Source organism: Danio rerio, chromosome 11, assembly GCF_049306965.1.
Source record: "Danio rerio strain Tuebingen ecotype United States chromosome 11, GRCz12tu, whole genome shotgun sequence".
In the NCBI taxonomy this organism is placed as follows: Eukaryota; Metazoa; Chordata; class Actinopteri; order Cypriniformes; family Danionidae; genus Danio; species Danio rerio.
The window spans coordinates 28,246,072-28,263,495 of record NC_133186.1 but is presented as its reverse complement, the minus strand read 5'-3'; the positions used below and the strand labels follow the sequence as shown (position 1 = coordinate 28,263,495).

The window sequence follows — 17,424 nt, the reverse complement described above, 5'->3', positions numbered from 1 at the left end:
GTTTGACTTTAGGAGTTACTTCAGAATGTATTCAGAAATAAGGCAGCAGTTTATAGGTTGGATGGTATGTATATTATCTGAATCAATGGTTTTTACTTCACAGCAATTGCGTTTATCTTGGCATGGGCGGGTAAAAGATTCTGAAGGTGTAATAACCTTGGATAAATATATGATTTCACAGTATAGTGATCACTGCTCTAAAACATATTCTTTTTAAATCTCTGGGTAAAAAAAACAAACTTTTTTTCTTTTCAACATTATATATTTTATTTTGAAAAACATTTAAAACAAATTGGAACAGTAAATGTGTCAAGATAAGTAATTCAAATGAATCAATAACTTCTGCTGTCTTTATTAGTGTCTAAACAATTTTCTTTACAATTTAAAACAGCATTTTTGGATATTTTTTTTTCTGCTGGAGATACTGTTGTCCTAAAAAACAAAACAAAAAAAAAACAACAAATTTAAAAAATCGTATACCTTCAGAACGGTCTAGCAGAAAAAAAAATTGGCGGTTTTAAAACCTTAACTTTTCCAAACCGCGGTGTACCTTGGAAACGGTCATCGTCTTATGCCTAGTTTATCCTTCACCATTAAGGAGAAAATCTGAATCTGAGTTTTAAGTCAGAATTGCGATCACATTTCTGACTGAATAATGCAGTTGTTATGCAATTCTGAAGGAAAAAAAACACAATTGTGAAATGTAAAAAGATAATGTGAGAAAAAAAACCATGTAATTTCTGCATAAAATAGTGGAAGCAAGATCCCACAGTTACATGTGAAAACGTAACTAATTCTATTACAAATGTAATCTCTGGCAGGATTCAAGTTTTATGTTGGCTGTCAGAATCATATCGAAAAAGTCATTCAGTCGAAGTAGTCTCTTCCAGGCCAACAAACACAGACTGAGGGCGTACTCACACTAGGTACTGTTGCCTTGAACCGCACCGAAGCATGATTGTGACCTCTCCCCTCAGCCTGCACTCACACTGCATTTTACCTTTCGAACCTGAGCAAAGTTAAGTTCATCGATGATGATACTGTTCAGTTTAACAGGACAGAAAGAGAAGAACTCTCCCTCAACACAGTGGAGATTGCTTTATTTATTGTTTTGCATTATTTTTAGTTGTTTGAGATGCAGTGAAATACTTTGCCGAACAGATCCAACACCTTTGACGCTCATAAATTATCATGAAAGTCATGCTGGATGTATTAGGAGGATTGCTGAAGGTGCAGCGAGAGCTTTGCGTCTTTAATAAACTATGACTGACTGTTCATTGAAAAGTACAAATGATTAATAAATCCATATGAAACAGTCCTTTAAATGTGATGTCGCATCTGTTTTGGGCTCAGGCGCACTTGGCACTTACACTACAAGTGTACCGCACCAAAGCCAACCAAACTGTGCTCTGGCACACCTTTTTTCCAACTGAACTACTCCTGGGCCCGATTCGGAGAACTCACACTTGTCAAACGAACCCAGAAATGTGTCTGGGCACAGTTCGGATAGCAAAGTGTGAGTGCACCCTAAATACTAATATATAGCTGCAAGTGCTTGTCCAACCATCTTGCTTGCCAATATTTAAATGAAGAATTGAATCCTGAGTACAAACTTGTTCAGTTACACTGGATAGATCTTCATGTAGTAGGGCGAGCACATCTTGTTTATGTTTCCCTCATGCCACACTGCGGTTTTATATGGTTTCTCCATGGGCCAATGCTGTAGTTTATGGCTTCTCCATGCTGTGCATTGGAGAGAAGAGGCGCATGATGCTATGCTTAGCTTGACAGGATGAAATATCGTCGCACTTAATCCTGATTGCTGTGCAAGGTGGCATAGCCCTAGTCATAAAAATGCAGCCCCATGCAGCTTCCAAGTTGGTCGATGCAGTACATTAAGATGAGGAAGTGAAGCTAAGATACGCATATGGATGTAAGGCTCAAGAATTGTGAATTTCTCCTTGATCATTTTACTAGACCTTCTCCGCTAAATTAAACTAATGTTTGATTAACAAAGTGGTCAACGATATTCTGCACAAGCCATCCAATTGGAATTCCTGAGTTATGAATTCAATTCCAGAGCTGAAGCTAATTATTGAAGTTAGTTTAAATAAAATCAAGAGAATTCTTTTCTGTGAGCTAACTTGCACATTAATGGATCACCTTAAGAACAATAGTGTGCACAACAAACTGAGTAGTCTCAATTTTAATTATCCTCTTAATGCTCTCATACAGAATATTCAAATTTTAATTTTAGGTTGAGGTGAAGTAATTTTAGAAGAACAAGATTTAGATTTTGAGCTTTTTGGATGTATGAGCAAACTCTGTTCTGCAGGTCCGGTTTCCTGCAGAGTTTTGCTCCAACTCTAATCAAATACACCTGTAGCCTTCTAGTGATCTGACTACCCAGCAAACAATTTTGTGTTTAATAGACATCTAATAGACATCTAACAACGTAGACAGCTTGGCTAAAACCAGGCTAAACTTGGGCTGTTGGTTAACCTCTATGTCTAAGAATAGCCCAAAACTAAACTAGTCATCTAATAGATCAATAAGATCAATTTTGTTTATTTGACAACTAGTTTAGTTTTGGCCTATTCTTAGACATCTGTTAGATTTTCACTGACAGCCCAATTTTAGCTTAGTTGAGCCAAGATGACTATGTTTAGACATCTATTAGACATCTTTTAAAATAAAATAAATGCTTGCTGGGTAGCTTGTTCAGGTGTGTTAGATTGATTAGGGTTGGAGATAAACTCAAGACACCGACCCACCAGGATTGAGTTTGCCCATGCTTTAAGAGTGTGACATGGCAGACTGAACATGTGGATCAGTGTTTCTCAAGCACATGCCTGGAGGACCACCAGCTCTGCACATTTTCCATGTCTCTTTACTTAAACACAGACCTGAACACGAAGGACCTGTAATGGGTGTGATAGACAAAGGAGACATCCAAAACACGCAGTGTTTGTAGTCCTCCAGGAATGTGGTTGAGAAACACTGATGTACAGTTGAAGTCAGAATTATTAGTCCCCCTGAATTATTAGCTTCCCTGTTTATTTTTTTCCCCAATTTCTGTTTTATGGAGAGAAGAGATTTTTTTCAACAAATTTCTAAACATAATAGTTGTAATAACTCATTTCTAATAACTTATTTATTTTATCTTTCCATAATGACAGTAAATAATATTTGACTAGATATTTTTCAAGACACTTCTATACAGCTTGAAGTGACATTTAAGGCTTAACTAGGTTAATTAGGTTAGCTAGGCAGGTTAGGGTAATTAGGCAAGTTTTTGTATAATAATGGTTTGTTCTGTAGACTATCGAAAAAAAATAGCTTAAAGGGGCTAATAATTTTTCGTAAAATTTTTTTTGGTTTAAAAAATTAATAACTTTTTTTATTTTAGCCGAAATAAAACAAGACTTTCTCCAGAAGAAAAAATATTATCAGACATACTGTGAATGTTTCCTTGCTCTGTTAAACATCATTGGTAAAATATTTTAAAAAGACAAATTAATTCAAAAGGGGGCTAATAATTCTGACTTCAACTGTAGATGATGTGCATTTTTTCAAAGATTAAAGTGTACAGTAAATGAAGTTATTGATTCTGATTTGCCTAAAATGAGTCAAAAATGAGTTTTCAGTCGAATGTCCTATAATCCCTGCATAATGCTTGTTCTTGATTGGCTGCTTGCTAGCATCTATTTTGACCCTCAAACACTGTAGTCACTACTTAAGCCTGAAAGAATTTGTTTCCTGTTGACTTGACAAAAAGACAAAAGCAAATGCATTTTTCATGCACCTCCAAAGGTTGAGGACTGTTTAAGAAGCCTCTGGATCTAATTTTCCAATATGGTAATGGATGTTTAGTTTTTGACATGTGCTTTAAGCAGACTACACTGTCTGACCAATCATTATAATACACTTTCAAAAAGTGTCCACCTCCTTTATCAGTGTGATTTACTATGCACAACAACAGAGGTTTAAACATGCGGACGCCACTTTCCACATGAGGGTTGCGATCTATTCAAAACAAACTTGATGGCAGAATGTGCGCCCCTATAAGTAAACTCTGAACCATGCGTATGTTCATTTTGGAGAAAAGGAAAATAGGATGACACAAACTGACAGCTGATGGACTTACAAGCAAATTAAGGTAAAGTTAAACATTTTAAACTAAAGCTGAACCCCATAGAATCCTGTAACCATACAAATCAATTGATGACTGGCTTCCAGTGGGGGAAAGTAACAGATTACAGATACTCAAATTACTGTAATTGAGTAGTTTTTCTCCGGAATTGTAATTTACTGAGTAGTTTTAAAAATGTGTACTTTTAATTTCCCTTGAGTACATTTTTAGTGCTGTATTGGTATTTTTACTCCGCTACTTTTCTTTCATCTGCAGTCACTACTTTCTTGTCTATGGGAATTGGCTGAGTAGAAAAATCAGTCCTGCGATACCTGTCTAATCATATATAGAAAGTAAATCACATCATAATAAACTACCTCAAGACATGGCCACTATATAAATGCAGCAAACAGTTTAAAATTAAAAGCTCATTAAAAGTATCCAAGGAGATGGGCAAAATCTTTACACAAAATGACCCAGAGACGGTCTAAAAACTGCCGAATATCTTAAACAATGATTCAATGTATACTACAGTTATGTTATGTTTACACACATGCACAAATCGCATATAATAGCATTAGCCCTTTACTGCATAATAATCACAACTCTAGAGTACTTTTAAAATGGCTACATTTTACTCATGCTTTGAGTAATATTTACAACTGATACTTGTACTTGAACTACATTTTTTGCAAGTAATGGTACTTTTATTTTGGTATGATTTTTCAGTACTCTTTCCACCACTGCTGGCTTATGGCAAGTTTAAATCACACATGTGTGCTGCGAGTAATTTCATTAACGCTTAAACTGAAATTTTGTAACCTACTTGTCAAGTAGTCTTATAGGCTATCGAAAAAAAAAACTTAAAGGAGCTAATAATTTTGCACTTAAAATAGTGTTAAAAAAATAAAAACTGCTTTTATTCTAGCTGAAATAAAACAAATAGGACTTTCTACAGAAGTAAAAATAATATCAGACATACTGTAAAAATGTCTTTGCTCTGTTAAACATCATTTGGAAAATATTTTAAAAAAAGAGTAAAAAAAAAATCAAAGGGTAGCTAATAATTCTGACTTTAACTGTATGTTAATGTTATATTTTTAACCACACCCACGCCACACCTTATCGTTAGTTTGCTATGAGGGAATTATGAGCAAAAAAGCTCCTCTGCCTACTCAATATTCTGTTTCATTTGGATATACATCAACACACTGAAATAAAAGTCTATTGTGGCTGAAGCTGACAAACTAACTGTCAACAGAGAAGAACTACTCCAAAGAGAAAGGAAATGGTCAGACTTTGATTGAAGATTACCAAAACAAACCTTTTTTTTAGTGAATTAACTTGCGGATTAATTGTCCACCTATGGAACAACAATGTATGCTAGCAGAATAAACATTGTAAATTTTGATTTGACAGAGACTAGCATTTAATCTCTTGTTCATTTTAAAACCATGTCATGCAGAGATGAGGTCAGTTTTAATTTAAGTCCTACCGCTAGTTTTATTCCTGCAAAATATGAATTCATTCCTCCCTTCATTCAGAGACTATTGGCAATATTGTTTCCTTACATAACTAGGTAGGCTGAGGCAATGTTTGTTGATGTACATGCTATCAAATACAGTTCTACCTCTCTGAGGGAACATGTAGAATGAGATGAGCGAACGAAAGAGAGAGAAAAAGAGTGATCTGTTCTGGCAGGGGAGTGTAGAGGAGGAACAGCTCTACCCTTCCCAGCTGACAGCTTACTATCTGCATGTCTCTTCAGTTCACGTTCAAAAAGAATTTGAGTTGAGCGAGCCTTCAGTCAGACAGAGGGAATTAATTCCAGCGAGCTCCAGCCACTTGGCATCTGCCTTGTCTGTCAGTTGAAAGCTGCGAAACTCTTGGTGCCTCGTCACAACTCTAAATTTCAGAGTTGTACTGATATGATAGGAAAAAGAAGAATGCAAAATCACCTTGTTCACCACTGCAGGCTGTCCTTGTGTAAACCAGTCACTTTTTTTGATACTGTAGCTGATGCAGCTGGATGTTGCATAATACCAGGTTGACCATGTTTCTTTTTAAAACAGGAGGATACGTCTGCTCTTGCTGAACATCCATGTTTTTTATTCAGTGGATTCAGCAATCGACCTGACACGCAGCTTCCATGGGAAAATCTGGTGAATGAGGAAGTGGTTAAACATTAATGCTCAAGTGCTTCCTGACAAAGGATGTCGAAGAATAAAGTAGGTTGCTTCATGGGGCATTTTTAAGATCTAATGGAACAATTTGTCAAAAAGAGTTTTAAAAATGTGTGTTTATATATTTGTAGATCATAGCCTTACAGAATCATGTTATTAGTTAGTGCTGTTCTCAAGAAGATATACAAGACAAAATGAGTACTTTAAAAAATTGAATTAAGTATCAGGTACATTTTACACATTTATAAACAAATAAAAAAATATATTTACACATTGATTTTCTGTTTAAATATTTTATCCCTCCAATTCTAAATGCAAGATGTTTTATTCCAAAGCAAAATCAACTGTTTTCACCCTCTCTTCCCTCATTATTGAAATGTAAACTTTAAAACCTGACTAATAAAAACTTGTTTTCAATGATATGCAGTGTTCAGTAATTAAGACCACTGTTTATGTGCTATGTAAAATATAACCTACTTTACCAGCTGTTTCACGTACCGCAGTTAATAAATTCATAATAGAATTGCGGATGTTGAAGGTGATTTAACCTGCAGAATAATAAACAAACCGCGGACACGGATCAAAGGCAGCTAACCCAGATCCGCAGAAAAAATGCGGACTTGCCAACCTGACGCTACATTCCCTGACTGCTGGTTAATCGATATAAGAATGTGATTGGACGGTAATTCTGTCATTCAAAGTACTGGAGCATGATTGGCTATCAACAATTAAGCCTTTTGCGGTGATGACACCCCGCTCAAACGTGGACCAAAAAACTCAACTGTTACGCAAACTTACCTGAGTAAACCTACAGGTAAAAACAAAATAGTCGACTGTGTACAGAAGGTATCTGAACGGACTATGGACCGACAAAAAAGCGACACAACGGTGGAGCAGCAAGAAGGCCACTGGTTCGAGTGTTAGTGTGGGTTCCTCCGGGTGCTCCGGTTCACAGTCCTACAAAAGGTGAATTAAATAAGCTAAATTGGCCATAGTGTATGTGTGTATGGGTGTTTCTTAGTTTTGCGTTGTGGCTGGAACATCTACTGTGTTTAACATGCTGGATAAGTTGGCGGTTCATTCCGCTGTGGCGACTTCAGATAGATAAAGGGACTTGGCTGAAAATAAAATAAATGAATTAATACAAATAATTAAGTTTTGGTGATGCCATTTAAAATATTTAAATAGAGTTTTTTAAGAGTTATTTTAGATTATCACAATATTACTTTTTTAATTTTGTATTAAATTCATTTAACAGAAAAAAAAGAGTTTGAGTCAGAAACTTGACTGATAATTACAATATAATGTCTTGCTCACAAAGGCTACATGTATTTGATTAAACATACAATAAAATAATGTCAAATATTATTCATCAGAAAAAAATCTGTTCTCAAGTAGTCGAATATTATGAATATTGAATATTGTTGTGCTGCTCTATTATTTTGCTTGCCCGTTTTTTTATTTTATTGAAACAACCATACTGAAGGTCATTTTATTTGTCATATACTGGAAATGTTCATAAAATCCAAACACAATTCTACATATTACGTGACTTCAAACAAACGCACCACATAATCCCACCTCCCAAAATATTAATGACTCTCATTGTAAATCAATTATGATCTTCTACGTAACCCATAATGAACTCACTTTCTCAATCCTCTCTCTCCTCCACAGATGGAGGCATAAATATAGCAGATCTAAAAGAGTTGTTTTTCATCCCACTTTTAAACCACCATTCTCAAGGTCATTTTACAGGTAACATACACGATATTTCCCTAATAATCCAAACTCAACACCACATTTCAAGTCCCAAAATCAATTTCCACCATGACTCTAAATTTACACACCCCATAAAAACCCTCTAAAACATGAGCACCTCTCAGTGAGTTTGTTTACGTGCACACCGTTAATTGGATTTTAATATGATTAAGACAATACTCTGATAAAGAGTCTACTATGTAAACAGTACTAACATAAACAAACTAAACAGAAATCAGATTAGGACATGTGGAGTCGATTTTAGTTGCATTATTAAAGTGCCATACAGACATGTAAACACAACAATCAAACTATTACTGTTGTGTAGGATTTTCACTGCATTTTGTGACAGGATATCAAATTCGATAAAACGTTAATCCAATTATATACTATAACATGTGAAACGGGATCATGAAATGAACATTCAAAAAGCAACTCATGTAAACACCTTAATCACATTATTGTCTTCTTCAAATTAAGGCAAATCATTTGATCACTGATGTCCATGTAAATGTAGTCAATGTAAATCAATTATGATTTTCTAAGTCACCTAAAATTAACTCTCTTTCTTAAGCTCTTCACTCTCTCCTCCAAGGATGGGAGCATTAAAATATTAGATCTACAAAAGTTATTTTTCATCCCATACCATTCTCAAGGTCATTTTACTTGTAATATGTTAGATGTTTCCTAGAGTATGTAGTCCAAAAATTAATTTCCACCATCACTTCAAATATGAACACCCCATAAAATCCCTCCAAAACATGAACACCTCTCATTGTAAATCAATTATGGTTTTGTATGTCACCCAAAATGAACTTTCCTTCTAAACCTTTCCTCTCTCTCCTACACAGGAGGAGGAATTAAAAAAGTAGAGCTGCAAGAGTTGCAAAAAAAAAAAAAAAATCTGCTCCCTGCAGCAGCGCTTCAACTCGACGATCGGTTTCATAAGAAGCGAGAGAGAGAGAGAGAGCAAGCATTGAAAGGGAGGGGTAAAGCCGAGGCAGAGGGAGGAGAGAAGAGGGCACACGCACAACAAACGCCAGTCCAACCCTGAGCCCGCGGGAATCCAGCGCTTCTCCCTCCGTCAGCAGGACAGCAGAAAACCTGTCTCAGTCTGGAGAAACCTGCCAACCTCAACACATGATCACAGAGCAGCGGCAGAAGGCAAGACATCATTGCTCTGATTCTCTCTCAGTCATTCTCCTTACACACACACACACACGCACACACACACACGCACTCTCATTATCTTACATGAAGCTATTTCTCTCCGTCCTGAGCTCAAACCTCTGTGCTATTCTTACACAGCTGCAACGTTGCTCCAGCTGCTGCTTTCCCAAAAAGACGAACCGCTGCTCTTCTGCGTGGCATTTAGAGACTGACCTGGGACATCCCCCAAACCATGGAGGACACTCTCACCTGCACCCCTACCACCTTTTCCCAAGTCTTCGGCCGCCAAGGACAGTTGATGCAAGCTAGTAAGTACTGAATAAAATACAAGAACAAGGTTATGGCAGTTTACAGGTTTTGTGCTTGTGATATGAAATGGCTGAGGGTTTGCTTGTGAAAGCTCTGCTGGTGAGATCATGGTCTGCTGCGGATCCTGATCTCTTGGTTTTAGGCACCCAGCATGCGGAGGGAAAACAGATCTTCTTCCCTGCTGCTTTTTTTTCGCTGTTAATGAGCTGCACAGAGTGGAGAAATGTGTGGAGCATCTCGGTTATGGATGTATTGAGCTTAATAAGTCAGTCGTGAGGCACATGAAAGTTGTTTTGGAGCAGCTGAGGTTTTTCGGATTTGCATGCCAGTGTCATTCTGGAGCAGTCCAATTTGTGTAGATTTTACAGCAGGTTTTAGTTTTATGTGCATGTGTTTGACTTGTAAAGGAGTGTGAATTATGTAGTAACATATATATTTATATATATACAGTTGAAGCCAAAATTTTTAATCCATTTGTGAAAGTAAATTTTTTTTTAAATATTTCTCAAGTTCTTATTAAGTTAAAGGAAGCTATACAATAATATATTTGTGCATGCACATTAGATTAGTCAGTACTGAAGCCAAATCTGGAGCTTATCTAACAAAATAACTTACGATAACGGTTGAAAAACTAAAACACCCAAATTTATATATTATAGAAAAAATAAATTCTATAGAAAATTTTTTTTCAAATTAAGTTAAATTTTCGAATTTCCTATACTGTAATTTTTCACACTATTTTGCTTGAATTTAATTGTATCATTTTTCAATTTCTAAATATGTTTGGTGACAAAAATATTATTTTATCTTTTTTATTTAAATGCACTACATTGTTCTTATGGTTCGGATCAGTTACGATTATCACGCCATCGATTCGGTTCAATTCGACATCTCAATGCATCATGGTCTATTGACGATGCTTTCCATACACACTTTAATATATTACTTCACAGCACAATAATTCTTGTATTAAAAGTTTTTATATATTGTTGATTAATTGTAATACAATTTTGCCCTTTAATATAAGGTGTCAGATATATGTACATTAACTTTATAAATTCAAGTACATGCACAGAACAACATGAGCATTTATAGCAAATAACCAAATGTAATTATCCCGCTTGCTTTCTGTGTGTTGTTGAGAGAGTTATTACACCCCTATGATTGGTCACACACTCAACAGAAAGGGCTGCGATTGGTTCTAACGCTCTGACGCTGTTCACCAATGAGTGACACTGATAAACAGCAGTGGCGATCACAGCTGATCCATGATAGATGCGGAGAAAACTCGCTCTGCAGATACGCGCTTGTATCAGTGAAAGACAAGCAAAGGCACACGCAGTTAATTGTGCAGAGTTTCTGCGTTTTTAAGTAGTTGGAGTGTTTTATTTACTCGCATTCCCCTCCCTCGCCATAGTAAGTTACCGCAATATAGCGCATATGAAAAACATTTTGTCAGTACGTAATAACAGGTTATCATCTATTACTTAACCAATACCGTACTGTCTGTGTCTGCATCGTGGTGCACCAAAGAACCAATTAATTTTATATGTATAGGACTGTGTATTGTTGTAAATGTTATTTTTTATTATATATATATATATATATATATATATATATATATATATATATATATATATATATATATATATATATATATATATATATATATATATATATAATAATTTTATTGGAATTTTTTATTATTCATTTTTTTTCATATTATTATTATTATTATTATTATTAATAGCATTATTATAATATACTATTTAGATGGTGCTTGTTTTTGTTTAAAGTACATTTACAAATCTTTAGTGTACTGCTATGTGTACTACTGATATGTTTTTACAGATCTCTGGCATATATCAGTACTAGGGCTGCACAATATTGGAAAAATCTAGCATTGCAATATTTTTTTTATTCTGCGATTATATATTGTAATATGAATGTGATTTTACTTAGATGAGTTGAATAAACATTTGAAAAGAATTTATCATTTTAGATTAATTTAGATGATTCTGTAGGGGAGTGCATTAATGTAATAATCTACAAGTGTTAATAAGTTCAAAAAAGAAATAGATACAAATGAAAACAATAATTAATTTATTTAATAAAGTGTTTTATTGTTTTCAGAGGAGTCGAACTGTATACAGTAATTTAATAATCAAATGTAAAATATTACTGCATAGTCTTCTTTTAATAAACAATTCAATACAAATAATCGTTGTTAATTTGTCAATGGTACAAATGATGCAATCTCTTGATTCTTTAAATGCCTGAATGTTATTAAAACTCTCACTTAGTCACAGGCCAAAAAAAAAAACACTTGCAAAATAATAATTAATAAGTGTGATATTTTTTGTTCTCTTTGTGTCATGTTTACTTTCAATGAACACTAGAATATTCATAATATCATTATATCAAGGAAGTATTGGGCTGTTTTTAAAGTGACATTTAACATACTTGCTGTAAACATACATTTCAGCTTTTTTCAAGTAAGTTTTGAGGAACGAGTAGTTTGGAGCAACAAAGTTTTTCAGATATTTAAGATTTTCTCACCAGTGTACTTATGAATCCTTTTAATAATCCTATGACAGCTGTATAAATATTGTACCCTGAAGCACTGATGAATTTTGGATTTTGTCTTAGGAAAAACTCCCAGCACTATAAATAGGTAACTTGTGTCTTACGGAATGTGTTGTACTTCTGCATTTAATGACTTTGTATAGGTTCCGTGTCAAGGAGATATTGCATGGTTTTAAGAATGACATTTGAGAACATTGCTTTCGCAGATATAATGATTTAGTGTTCTAGAATATTTCTGGCTTTATATCAATTCATTAAATTAGATTATTAGAGATTTACATTTGTTTGGACTTACACTGAAGTTTGATTTAACACATCTTTATTTTAATTTTATGTCTTTTTAGTTCAAACATGCTTATGTTAGCGGTATTTAGCGGTTAGCAGATTTCACTTTATATACAGTATATTAATGCATTATATTTTCCTTCATTTCTTTTCGGCTTAGTCCCTTTATTAATCAGGGGTCGCCACAGCTGAATAAACCACTGCATTGAAACACCTCTTATTCACACACATACACTACGGCCAATTCAGCTTACCCAATTTACCTATACCGCATATCTTTGGACTTGTGGGGTAAACTGAAGCACCCAGAGGAAACCCACACCAACACAGGGAGAACATGCAAACTCTACACAAAAATGCCAACTGACCCACCTGAGGCTCAAACCAGCGACCTTCTTGCTGTGAGGCAACCACGCCACCGTGCTGCCCGCATTATATTTTATTAGATATTATAATTTGTTATATGCAATTTATATTTTTAATGCTCAAATGCTTAGGACTGCATTATGTAGCTGTCAAATAATTATTAAACATCTAAACATGATATTTTACATACCAATGATTGTATTTGCGCATCATAGCAAGAAGGTTGCTGGTTCGAGTCTCGGCCGGGGCAGTTGGCATTTCTGTGTGGAATTTGCATGTTCTCACTGTGTTGGCATGGGTTTCCTCTGGGTGCTAGTTTCAGTTGTTTTAAAATTACATTTAAAATATTGATTATCATGGCAGAGTTACATTTAAAATGATTCTGTCCGTCATGTTTTGACAGATATACCTGGCCTATATTAATATCTTAAATTATTTGACACTAATGTCAAAGGTAGAGCTTAGAGCTAGTGGTTCAATTGAATTAAATAGACTTGCAGCAGGACACAATTACTCAGACAGCAGTTTGTAAATGACTGGTATACCAGTGGTAATGACAAGCCAAGCAGACTTTAATTTGATGTTTAATTCGATGTCTCTACACATTAACATGCCAATTAGCAGAGAGATGCCAAGCTGCTGAATTGCCAGTGAAAAGCACGTGATAACCCAGTTCTTCTGGCACACACTTTGAATGAGAGGGCATGGAAATCTGTTATTGGTAAGACCTTTATAATCATGACATGTCATGAACATGAATAAGACTTTATGCAGACTACAAGACTCAGCTTTTAGTTGACTACCACTGTAGTTGAAATTAAAAAAAATAACAATGACTTGATTTGACAGATTTATGACTAGTTTAGTTGTTTTGCTAATGTCAAGTTGTAATGACAAAGAGAAAAACATGTAGTGATGTACGTTTTAGTTTTATGTCAAGTTGTCATAACAAACAACTTCATCTTTGCATTTAAAATGTCATAACTGTGTGAATGACACTTAATGACTTGCTATAAGCATGCATAAAATCTCATTTAAGACTTATGTTATGACTCATGTCTTATAAACAATCCTAAAGTGTTACCAAAACGTCTTACTAATGTTTGGGAAATTCATGGAGATTTAAAGGAAAAGTGGTAAAAGTTTAAAATGACACTTAAGTTGCTGTTTGGGGCTTAAAATTCAATGTTTAAACATGTCATAAGATAAACGTTGTTGTAAATATGCATCAAAATCATTTTTTCTTTGTGAAACTATTCTTGCACTGGTAAGTTTGATGTGTGAAGTTTGGGTTGTCTTCATAAGTAATGTTAAAACATTTATTATATTGTCATTATGTTTTGGCAATATATAAATACATTTCAAGCTTTAGTTATTTATCTATTTATTTAAACTTTGAAGCATGTGCATTGTGTTCAAATTATTTCATTTGTGATGAAGCAAGGACATGTTATCAAGGAATGCACAGAAGATTTGAAGTGAACTGAAAATAAGCAAAAACAAATAAAATTTTAATAACTGATTACACTGTACTCAAAGCATTTAAGAGTACAAACGAGTTTGATATGCATGTTTGCATATAAAGTAAAAGATTGTTCATATACTGTGATGTAGTATTTAGCTTTTTTTAGTGAACCCCTTAATCAAAATGACCAACATGTTCCTCATTTATGATGCAATAATTGAATTTGAAGAGTCATTAAAAGCAAATAATGTGCAAAGGTTCTATTATGGGCTAAACTTTTATCAAGAACCAATTAAAAAAAAACTAATAACATTGTTCTCAGAGTATTTGAGAGTCCAAACAAGTTTGATATGCATTTTTGCATATAGAGTAAAATATTGCCCATATAACGTGATGAGCAGTATTTTGCTTTTTTTTAATAAACACTTTCATCAAAATGACCAACATGTTCCTCATTTTTGATGCATTAATTAAACTTAAAGAGTCATTAAAAGCAAAAACGTGCTATGGGTTTAATTTGATCAAAAACAACTTAAAAATACAGTAGTGCTAAGTTTTTTTTAAATCCCTATTTAAATCACATAGGATTGCTTTAACAAATGTATGTAAAGCAAAATTTGAGTGTTTATATATTCTGTGTTCCACACCGAACTGCAACACAATCTTACTTTAAAGTAACTTTTAGATTTATTTGTTTGATCTCATTTTTACATTTGAATGTGATTTGTTCATCCCCAAATAAGGGTAAGGTTAGGGGTGGAGTTCGGGGGTACGCTTTTTTCTCTCTCTTTAAAAATTTAATTTAAATGGAGCCTTAAAAAGTCTTAAATTTATTGAAATATTGTATTATAGGTCTTAAATCATTTTAAAAAGGTCTTAATTTTCCCTTGTATATGTAAAGCTACCCAATCAATCCTGTATACCTATTCAATTACCAACAGCATATCTCAATAAAACTTTTAGCAAAACTATTCATAACTAATATTATAATAGTCTGTTGTGTATACAATTAGTGTTTAAAGAGTTATTTTTTTAAAACTATGTTTAAAAAAATTTATGTCATCTAAGGTCTGCTTTTTAAAAAAAACTTTACAAATCATTAGTGTTTAGCCCTAGAGAAGTCTGAAATTTCAATATTCATTGTCTTAAAAAGTATTAATCTGCAGAAACCCTGGCTTATTCAGTATAGGAGGGAAATTGCATAAAATCATATAAATTAGCCACTTTTTTTGACAATACAGTTCTCGTAAGTTCAGACTACAGAAATTGCCATAGATGTAGCGAGTGTCATTGGGTTTCACTACTGTAGATTATTTGTTTTTAATCACTCACTTTCCTTTAGGTTATTCCCTGAATTTTATTAGGGGTCGCCACAGCAAAATGAACCACCATTATTTTTCACAGTAGATGCCATTCTTGCTGCAAACCAGAACTAAGAGTACAGTAACGTGTGAATCCCCCGTGCTGGGAAACAATCACACACTCTGACATTTACATATATATAAAGTTGTCCCACCTAACCTATACTGCATTGGTTGTTAAAGTCTGGAGCTAGTTGGGGGCTTTGTTGCTTTAAACATTTTTGTTTTATTTTTGATGCTTCAAATCTCAATTTGTATCTATGTCTTGAATACAGTTGTGGTCAGAGGTGATGAGTGTCAAAAGTCATATCTTGGTATTATGAACATGCTTCACATTTCACTTGCTTCATTTGTGATAACACAATGAAATACTGATATTAAAATAAAAGTATTATAATATTGTAGTCGGTGTCTTTTATGTAGATTATTAGTAAATTAAACGCATATTATATTATAAGCTGCATTTTGTCCTTTTATGTGAGTAAATGGCATGATATGTTTCTTATATTTTGATTATTTAGTCAGACTTCTAGATTCATTAAAAGCAATTTCTGTGCAAATGTCTCCTCCGGACACCACTTTTGTCCGCTGCTGTTGATTTGCCTTGTTTTTGATAAATGCTTTCTTTCAAAGCAATTCACAGGATCGCTTCCACAAATGGTTTTAAAACTAAATATGAGGACAGTATAAAATTGCTTTTTATATTCTGTGTGTTCTATTACACACAGAAATTACAATAGATGTAGCCGATGCCATTGGGTTTCACTCTAGGATTTCAGTGCTTTTTAAATGGAAATGTCCTTTAATTGCCTTCCTCTAGGGATTTTATTTATTCTTTAAACCATAAGAGCTAAATTAAAGTTCATCTTTACTCACACAGTTACTGCATCTCATTGAAGTTAGTCAAATGTGCAAAATGTGATCATAGTTTTGCAGTACTGAAGTAGATTAAATATGTGTTGTTTTGAGATTAGTGGAAGTCAGATGGAATGCTTTTGGTGCTTGATATTTTGACTTGTTAATAAATAGTAGTGGCCAAAAGTGATGTCCACTCTTAATTCAAACACAATGAAAATATGTTATATTTTAATTAGTTCTATTACTGTTTTTTGTTTACTGTAATAAATTTGAACATGCGTTTTTTTGTTTTTACTTTACCACGTGTATGTAGGCATTACATGAAACATTTGATTATGAATATGTACCAGAAAATTTTGGAAAAGTCACAGAAAAATCTACAAAAATACAAAAAATTTTAGTAAAATTTTTGCAAAATATGTATTAACCCTGATAAAAAATGAAACCAATTTTCACTTAAAATCAGTACTTTTGGTACTACTTTATAATAACTATGAATCATCTATTAAGCATTAGCAAATAGTAATTCATTGTCTGTCAAGCATTAACTCTATATGTTAGTATTAGTAAGCAGTTTATAAATACAGCTACAAATGCTGTATTGTTGACTTAAAAGCACATTTATGATGTGTTTGATTGCATTTTCATACTTTATAACTTATTAATTGTTCATTACTAAATTCAGTACTGCATTCTTTACAAACCATTTTTAAGAGTAGTTCGCAGTTTTGGAATAATTTAGAATGAGTTAACAATTAATAAACTATTCAAATCAATATTTATATATTTTATTATTCCTGCATACAGTAATGGTCACTCAGTATGTTAATAAATACTTTATTAACTCAACTTCATACAGTTTATGACCTAATCTACAGTGAGGACTATTTATGATTTGTAAATCCTGTATAAATGACAATTAAAGGCTTAATATCAAATGAACAATAA

At 33.7% G+C, this 17,424-nt stretch overlaps 1 protein-coding gene across 7 annotated transcripts in view; it reads left to right on the top strand.

The window, feature by feature from the left end:
• The first annotated feature begins 9,117 nt into the window (after window positions 1–9,117).
• Window positions 9,118–17,424, top strand: part of kaznb (kazrin, periplakin interacting protein b) — a 325,903-nt gene continuing 317,596 nt past the window's right edge. For all 7 annotated transcript variants that reach the window (XR_012386897.1, XR_012386896.1, XR_011017122.2 and 4 more), the window contains exons 1-2: window positions 9,118–9,240; window positions 9,385–9,554. Coding sequence is in view for 4 of the 7 variants with exons in the window: in XM_017358249.3 (XP_017213738.1) it covers window positions 9,479–9,554 (76 nt within the window). In the remaining 3 variants the exon portion in view is untranslated. The remainder of the gene's footprint in view (window positions 9,241–9,384; window positions 9,555–17,424) is intronic.